General features: G+C 39.6%; 1 protein-coding gene across 3 annotated transcripts; it reads right to left on the bottom strand.

The window, feature by feature from the left end:
- Nucleotides 1–474: 474 nt before the first annotated feature.
- Nucleotides 475–7719, bottom strand: LOC104453240 (pentatricopeptide repeat-containing protein At3g53360, mitochondrial). 3 transcript variants are annotated; one of them, XM_010067764.3, is made up of 4 exons: nucleotides 5114–7719; nucleotides 1924–3099; nucleotides 875–981; nucleotides 475–800 (listed from the first exon to the last, which is right to left on the bottom strand). In XM_010067764.3, exon 1 carries the CDS (start codon nucleotides 7531–7533, stop codon nucleotides 5227–5229), a length of 2307 nt encoding a protein of 768 aa, XP_010066066.2. In that variant the 5' UTR covers nucleotides 7534–7719; the 3' UTR covers nucleotides 475–800; nucleotides 875–981; nucleotides 1924–3099; nucleotides 5114–5226. The 3 variants fall into 3 exon arrangements, with proteins under 3 accessions (XP_010066066.2, XP_039174071.1, XP_010066067.2); XM_039318137.1 differs by having other exon boundaries at nucleotides 875–3099; XM_010067765.3 differs by lacking the exons at nucleotides 475–800; nucleotides 875–981; nucleotides 1924–3099 and adding an exon at nucleotides 3106–4589.
- Nucleotides 7720–9444: the final 1725 nt, after the last annotated feature.

The raw sequence follows: 9444 nt of genomic DNA, 5'->3' as shown, positions 1-9444 counted from the left end.
TCCTGCAGTGACATCTTGTACGACTTGCGCTACACTATATCCTTCAGAAGCTGCAATTAATATTTCAGCAAATGCATCTTGAGAACTTATGGATGAGAAAATGGCAATCGGTGCCGGAAAAAAAAAAAAAAAAAAGGCCAGACCAGACCAAATGACCTTATCTCACATTTTCACACGGTTGTTTCAGCAGATGTGTTCAGAATAAACATGCCTCTCGATTCAGCTATTTGTTCACATAGTCAGGAACACGGTATATCATGAAAGCACATATGGTTTGGATGCTTAAGTAGGCAGGGCATTCTAGCTAAAGCCTCTCGACTCAATTACTCATTTGCATGATATATGTGATTTGCGAAAGAACACAAGCTCCATGAAATTCAAAATAAGAAGAAAAAGGCTTGAATGTTGACCCTTATTGGTTGAGGCTCAGAGACAAGCTTTCGGATAGCTGGAGTACCTAGATTTGTATGTGAATTGCCATGAGATATTAAATTATTTACATCGAATCAAGTTACACATGCCAACACCAAAGGAATTATCTGCATATATCGAAAGCATCTATCCTGTTACCGGCAAAGGAAAAAAAAAAATTGTTGGTCATAACACAAAAAATATCCAGTTTTGTGAATGCCGTCTTCCTAAAATATCATTAAAGACTTCAGCAATAATTGGTGTCTAGCCTACAAGAGCCTTAACACCCAAATGTTTTTCTGGAATCACTGGGAACCCAATTCCATTGGCCGTAGACTATATTATTGACAGTGTCATTGGAGATGCGTCATCTGCTCCCTTCTTCTTGCCTACATATCATTGTAGTCCATCAACGTCTCATGGGGAAAAGAGAGCAAATCCTAGCAGCCTAGAATGACTATACCTGTCGCAGAAGCATTTTCAGTCCTAGCATGTGACTTCACAAGCCTTCTTGTCTTTCCTTGTTGACTCCTTCCCTTGTCCTCGCTTTGAGAAGTCCACTTTGTTTGACTACAAAATTCTCAGTTTAGCTGTAGAATAAATATCCAGCCTGATAATGATGGTTCAGTTCAAGCCATGCAGATAAGATACTCACGGAAACGTTAAGAAAGTGATATATATCTAAGGACATCAAAGTTGATGGTCATACTAATTGATCCAGCCATGTTACCGGCTGCTCTTACTGCTTTAGGCTTCTTGAGAGGGATAAAATGTGCGGAATCTATAGAGAAGTCTTGATATATTACCAATATAAACTGAGACGATTCATGGATTACATTGGCAATGTTTTGGCTTCACACCAACCTAGCTTGAAGCTGTGATAACTCTCAACCCATGCACTTTGTAATATATAACGGAGGTTTTTTACTCAGCACGCCAGCAGATGCAAACAGTGTTCATGAATGTAATAGCTAAACAGGTATGATGACAACAACAATTAGAAGAAAATTGCAGTAATCTTTCCAGATTCACTTTCTTTCTATTGGAAGGGTTATATCAGCACCTACCCCTCAAAATTTCCCTAGATCATTTTAGTTGTTCCCAATGGAAACTAGTCAAAATATTTCAGGAGCCTACTAAGAAAAGAAAACAGAAAAATCCCAACGTGAGAAGCCAATTGAGCATGATGTGAACAATTGGTGGTAGGTCAGCCAATTGTTCATTACTTGTGGGTCGGCTACCATGTACATTGACTACATTTATCAGAGCAAAAGATGGAAAATAATGCTTGATGAAACAGAAGGTGGACAAGGAATTAATTATGTACAGCACATTCCTAAGAGATGTAAACCAACTGCAAGTGTCAAAGTAACGTATAACTTATATAAAGGCATTCCTTAGAAGACCATAACCCGGAAAGGACATCTTATAATTAAACATATGTAGTAATGCTGATTGCCTACACTGCAACTATATAGAAGAGAGGTTTGTGCAACAGCTTTAGAAGCAAACCTCACTCAAGGCCAAAATGCTATGCACATATCCAATGAGTGCACAAGCAATGATCACAGAACTCCTCAATAGAGATTTGTGGAGAACTTGGACTTGGACCTTCTTCAGAGTGCCGTTCTCTACATCATAAGACAGCAAGTATATAACCTTTGGAGCAAACCAGATTTCTCCGGCACAGATGCTAACGACGAGAAACCACCTAGAATGCAGTTGATCCTCTTTCCAACTAAGCGGTAGCACAATTTGACGTTCTGTTCAAACTTGACTTGTATAATCCTCTAGTGCATACGTCAACATGATGTTTCCATCCTCAAGATGCTCAGTCTAACACTGTCAAATGGCCTCTGAATGGTATCAACTGCAGGCCTATGTGCCTGATTCAAGGCACTGTTTAGAAACCTTATCATCCTAAACTTCTCGATCCTAACATCGAACACCTTCATTATTTTGTTGCTCATCAGATCAAGCATCAGGAAAGGAATGGCTCCATTAATGCAAACACTAATTCCCAAAGGAAACTCACAACTGCTGCTACCAATTTTCCTCCACAAACTGGTTCCCGATGTCAGAATCTTGTGCGGAGTGATGACTTCACCTGAATGGTTGAGGGCACTCAGAACCCATGTCTTCATGACTTCATGCTTTTGTGATGGGATCAAAGCCCAAGGCGCTGAAGCTACGGATGCTACAATGCAAATGGACAGGGAGATCGTGACCGGAAGGCAGAAGGGCCTTGACCTCTCTAGTGCTGATGTTGCATACATATGTGAGATCCCCAATTTTAAAGCAAATTAAGCCATTGACGCTTTGTGATTCCTCCACAGTCAAGTTGACAGTCTGGTCCAGTTGGCTCAAGGAAGTGGTGAATCCATTTTGATGTCCTGAGCTGAAGTGCCTGTGGCCAACGTGGCTGAAGCAACTTGGCTCAAAGTTTTTTGTGATACATATGGGCCGAAGGGACGTCAAAGCAACCAAGTTACTGAACTACAACTAAATGAGCAACAACCAGTGTCCGATAATGGAGCACCAGGACTTTGAAACACACTTGAATCGCAACAGCATTTTCACCAGCAGTCTCAAAAGTATGTTGGAGATTATGTCGGTGGGCACCTCTGTCAAGCCCGAGCTTTCTCCAACAGCCTCCTCTTGAGTTCTTAGATGCTTCTCCATGAAAGCCTATTAAAGAAAACATTATGAATGGATAACTTATTTCATTTTAGTATATTTTATTCTCTGTTTCTTGATTTCAACCCTGACAGAACCTAAAAAAGCAACCAAGGCAGTATGATAGTGAGTTGGAACCTCTATTCCAGTGAAATAATAAAAATAAAAATAAAAAAATCTTTTTATAAAAGAAGACCAGGAAGAAGATGTCAGTCAGGAACAAAAGCACAAGTGAGCTTTGCAATTTGCTGTATATATTTTGAAAGAAATCGAGCAAAAACCATGGCGGCAAAATCTGTCTCCGAAAGAAAGTTACAGGAAGGAACTGGTTGGAACGAGAACAACAAGAGATGATCCATTTCATCTCAGTGCATCATCAAGCAATACAAGCTGAAAAGTTCTATCCTCTGTTTCCTTTTGAAAATTACTCAAAAATCAGAGTGAAGAAAGTGAAAAGAAAACGAAAAGCGAGAAAGAAGGAGAAGGAGATCTCAGAGAGGTATAGAACACAAAGTCTTTGCTCATGGAACATCTACTACCCCGCTGAGATTCTAGACAATGTGAAACATATCCAGCATTTATATTTTAAATTTGACAATGAATAGCTTGGTGACATCCGGTAGAAGACCTAATGTCATGGCTAGAAAAATCTCATTTTCAAGGTAATAGAGACAAATACATTAATCAAGAATAGACCACCAGTTCTGAAATTTCTGAACAAATACAGATAGCCCAGAATGCAAACACAAATAAGAGTCACAGAGATAATAAATCACTGAAATTCCTGAGCAAATAGGATACGCAAGTTTGCATCTCCATGTTCAAAGAACCTTTAAAAGCCACAGGTTAGCAGGTCCAATCAGTCTTAAAAGCAAACATGTAGGAGGCAAGAAGTTCAGGCAAAGAAAACTTTCCTAGAGCTGGGATAGGCACACTTCGTGGATTTCATAAGCCTGATAAAAAACACTCTTTGACGTTGAACAATGAAAACAAGTAGATAACCCTGCTCAATAACAAGACCCAATTTTTTCTCTCTCTGTGTGTGCTATATTTCATTCTAGAATGCAAAAATAGAAAGATATTGACTGCCTAATTGACATGGCATGTTCTAAAAACCCGAAGGAAAAGCCAACCGACATTTCATTCCAGATTGCAAAGACAACAACACCTTTCTTTTCTTTTTCTTTTTTTTATTTGCATACCTACAATGCGAACTCGAGATCATTTAGGGAAAGCAATGCAAACCTGACATGTCATGTTCTAAAGAAACTCAAGGATGTTATGTTGCACATTCAGAGAATTACTGAATTAGAATCGAGCTTGTTTGTCGGGACTGAATCCAGAGAGAAAATAATAGAGCATGTCCCAAATTGAACAAATCGAGTTTCGGTAACGACTTGACCATCAAATCGAGCATCAAAGAGAGAGAGAGAGAGAGAACATCGACCACTGTAGAACATGGAGAAACCGATAGCAAGAGAGCAAGCTTGAATTGACATCTTCTGCAAGATAGAGAGAGCATAAGAACCCTAGAATTTGGAGCAAATTTGTTCTTCCCTACAGTTCAGACAGACAGAGTGGGACGCAGACCAAACAACATTTCCTGAAGAAACCAAGTCAGATGATTTTCCACCCAAAACAATTCATTTTATTTTACTTGAGTCACATGAGCACGGAGTCACATCCGTTTGCTTTCCATTGTCCATGTAGGCAGCCACATAGAATTTTTAAGGGTGCTCATTGTCAGAACCTTGACGGAGGGTAAATGTGTCGAACAGTGAAGTTTAGGGTATTTAGTGTAAAAAAAAAAAAAAAATAGTTTGGGGTAAATGTGTCATAGTGGGCATAGTTTGGAAATTTTTAAGGGTTTTTCTCCCAAAAAAAAAAAAGAAAAGAAAAAGAAACCCAACTACCATCCCATGGAAACCATAAATCCAACTTTTACTAAATAGCACATCAAAAGGAACAAATAAAAATTCATACGAGAAGCATTAACACTTGAAATTTGCAATAAACAGAAGCATACCATCTGGTAAATCTTGCAGCAGTCAGGCAAGTCCTTTTGCAGGGAACCATAATGAACTGGGAATCCTAAATGCAATTCTGTGTGGTAAAGGTACACATTTGCATTAATTTTTTTCAACTCAATCTGCTTAACGCCTGATTTTGAAATGGAACATAATCATGATCTAGCAATTGTAACCATAGTTCCCCCATCACTTGGTATATTTTGTCTCTTTCAGGATGCAGATTATCATCAGCTAAGAAAGCATGAACCCTACTTTTAATTTCAATCCAACTTTGACCTGGAACTTTGCTGACACCAAGTTCCCTCATCAAGCTCCTTAATCTTCCAACATCGTCCCAATGGCCAGTAGAAGCATATATACTGCAAAGCAACACATGAGCAGTAGCATTGAGGGGATCTAGCTTCAGGAGATTCTCTGCGGCCCATCTTCCAATTTCAAGATTCTTATGCGTTTTAGAGGCAGCTAACAGAGCTTTCCATACCACAATGTCAGGAGTGTCTTCCATTTGTTTGATAAAATCTTTTGCTTCATATAAATGACCAGCACGAGCAAGCAAGTCAACCACACATGCAGAATGCTCTTTAGTAGGTAAAATCCCATGTTCCAGTTCCATGGTTTTGTATAATTCCCACCCTTCCTCCACTAGTCCGACATGACTGCAAGCAGTAAGCACCCCAACAATCGTTACCTCATTTGGCTTAACTCCAAGGCTTCTCATCTTTTCATAAAGCTTAAGAGCTTCCTCAGCGTGTCCAAACTGAGCATACCCCACAATCAGAGAACTCCATGAGATGACATCAGGATTTACAATGGAATCAAAGAGAGTACGTGCAATTTTGAGGGATCCACACTTCGCATACATGTCAATCAGCGCATTTGCTACAGAAACATCAAGAACCAGCCCAGTTTTCACAGCATAGCAATGAACCTGGCTTCCCATATCTAGAGATGCCATTTCAGTGTAGGCCCCGATCATGGTAGTTAAAGTGATGTAGTCAGGCTTCACTTCAGAAATGAGCAACAGTTTAAACAATTTGAACACCTCCATGGGCTCTTTGTGCTGCATACATGCAACGAGAATTGCATTCCATGAAATGAGATCATCATGGTGCCTCATCTCTTGAAATGCCTTTAATGCTTCCCTGAGATTGGAGCATTTTGCATACATGGTAACTAATGCATTACACACTGAAATATCTAGAACAAATGCCATTTTGATAATGTATGAGTGCATCTGCTTACCTTGCTGGAGTGATGAAGGACTCGTACAAGCACAAAGTAAGGAGCGGATAGTGATATCATCAGGATGCAAATTTAAATGCCTCATTTGATTGAAATACGATATCGTCTCATTGGAACGACCATTAGTAGCAAATCCAGCAAGAGCTGCATTCCAAGATATCAAGTCAGGCGTTTCTATCTGATGAAACACAATCTTAGACGAACCCAAGAGGCCAAATTTAGCATACATGTCACAAAGAGCACATCCTGCAAATTTATTTCCCGCAAATCCAAACTTTATGCAAATCCCGTGGATCTGTCTTCCAATTTCCGGTTGTACCAGGCTCCCGCAAGCACTGAAAACACTGCCGAATGTAAACTCATTTGGCCGGTATAGACCCTGACAAAGCATTTCTTTGAAGTAGCGCAAGGCTTGTAGCTCGTGATTGAGTTGGGAAAAACCTGCAATCATTGAGCTCCACGAAATCAAATCCTTCTCTTTTATAAGATGATATACCCTACACGCATCATCAATTCTATCCAACTTAGTGTACATTGCTATAAGAGCATTCTGCGCTATAAGGTGAGAACCAAACTCTGATTTCACAACATGGGCATGCAGCTGCATCCCTAAGCCAACGCCTCCCAACCCGGAACAAGCCTTCAATACACTCCCAAAGGTGAAGTGATCAGGCAACAACCCCGACTGTAACATTTCAAAGTATAGTCGAACAGCATCAATATTCTGACCATTCTGTGAGTATCCAGCAATGAGGGAAGTCCAAGAAACCACGTTCCTGTGGCGCATTTCATCAAACACCTTCCTCGCATCCGCCATCGACCCACATTTTCCGTACATGTTAATGACATGGTTGTCAAGTATAACGTCCGTTCGAGCCCCGGAAGCCCGGATGTGATCATGAACTCGGCGGCCATGCTTCAAGGACCTGAGGCTAGAACAAGCGCAGACCAACCCAACCCATGTCTGGGCACTGCTTATCCGAGAACCCGGGATCTTTCGCAAGGCGTCGAATGCTTCGAGGGCTTCCCTGTAGAGGTTCCGCTTGCAGAGAGAGATGAGGTGGAGGTCGTCATGGGATTGTCCGTTCTTGAAAAGGGGAGAAGTGGACGGTGGGGGAGCATGAAGACGCCTGATCCAACCGGTCAGCAAATGGGGTTTCGGTTCCTTGATCATCGGGAGGTTTTGTGCATGGCTGGGTGCAATACAAGATCGGAGCGGTTCGATTCCTGTTGAAGTCCTTTATCATTAGCAAAGGTTTCTGGTCCTAACAGTGATTCTTATGTCGGGAAAAACCCTGTCTATTATTATTGCTGAAAGAGCTCTCAGATGATGCAAAGACAAGGCTTGAAAGAAAGAGAGTACCGGCACAAATGACCATCGAACTTTGATTCAATGTATAATATCGTTCTTATACTTTTAATTAATGCAATGTGATATATGAATTTTGGCCTAGTAAATATTTAACGTAATTTCTAGACTATATAAAAATATTTAGAGATTAGTGTACTAGAAGTCCCATAACTTCTTACAAATGTATAATTGAGTCATTTAACTTTTAAAAAATATAATTAAATCGTAAAATTATCAAAAAGTATAATCAATGAAAAGACTTGATTGAATTAATTTGATAAGTTTTAAGAGTTAATTGCACTTTTTAAAATTTTAAGATTTAATTACACTTTTGTGATAAGTTTTAGAATTCAATTGCACATTCGCAATAAATTATAGAGCATTTAATGCATTTGTCCCAAATATTTAAAAGTTCGAGGATCACATTGAACATTGGATTAAAAATTTAAAAACCGCATTGAACAAATTAAGAATTCGGAGATTATATTGCATATTAGATAATAGTTTAAAAACCATTTATGTTATTTTTCACCCAAAAGAATATGTTGATTAGAAAGGCTAGTATAAGCTTTTGTTTGCTTACTTGAAATCGTAAGGGTCATCGTGAATTTTAAATTTGGGTTGGAGTGACAAAGTGAGTATCTAATTTCATTTGCGTTGTGGCTTTTTGATTCACTCAATTAATATATCAATTAATTATGAGACTTAAGGATTCAACTTCTTCTTGATGTTCATGTGCCTTATGTGATATCCACTTTACTTGCACCTTAACTTGTAATTATTTACTTAAACCAAATGCATCAAACAATCTTTCCTTAGTCGCAACCTGGCCTTAACATTGCTTTCGACAATCTTGCAACGAGGACTTTATATTTTCATATATTTGCTTGTCCACCCAATAGAGCAGGTAGCTTCTGTGGTAATTACACAGCAAGCCAATAATGATGGGGTGTTACCGACCAATCACACCCACGTGTCATGAATCTCATCCTACTTGGCATTACAACCTTAATGTTCTAATTTTTTATTGATGGCGACATACGACTTTCCAAAAAAATAAAGAGAAAATCTACGTAGTACCATCTTGGGATCCGCTCGGAATGCCAACTTCCATAACCGTTTTTGGGACAAGATCCACCTGGCTTGCCGATGCAACCGTTTCTTGCGTCCCGGGGCCGTTTCCTTCAACATCTTGCCATTTCTTTTTTAACTTTTTTTGTTTTTTCCTTTGATTCTTGAAATTGCAGTTTGCAAACTTCGAAGATCATCAAAGTTTCGCTTCCCTATTCAAGTTTGAGTTTTCCACGCATCTTCTGCAAGCCCGATCCCACCACCGTTTCCTAAGCCTTTCAGCCCCTTGAACATTTTCCTGGACGTGGTCTGCAGAAAGTCTTCGGTTCGTTTTCTTGTTCTTGAAATTTGCTGCGAGAGAAACAGAGTTTTTCCACTGCGTCGGCAAGGTACGTTCTTGGTTTTCCCTTTTGTTTCTCCTCCTTCCAATGATTTGATAGATTATGTGCGTGAATGATCCATTAAATGGGTTGACAAATACTGCATAAGTTGCAGATTGTATTCCCCCCTTATCAGATTGGTTCAAGAAAATCCAGGACATCTGTTCTTTCCGCTTTCGATGTATGTTGTGCAATAATTGCATCAGATATCATTTTCCCAACTGGGTTTTTTCATGCTCCTAATTTGCTCACGTGGGTGGAAATGATAATGCTTGAGTTTATT

This window comes from Eucalyptus grandis, chromosome 7 (genome assembly GCF_016545825.1).
Source record: "Eucalyptus grandis isolate ANBG69807.140 chromosome 7, ASM1654582v1, whole genome shotgun sequence".
In the NCBI taxonomy this organism is placed as follows: Eukaryota; Viridiplantae; Streptophyta; class Magnoliopsida; order Myrtales; family Myrtaceae; genus Eucalyptus; species Eucalyptus grandis.
This window is presented reverse-complemented; position numbering and strand designations above follow the sequence as displayed.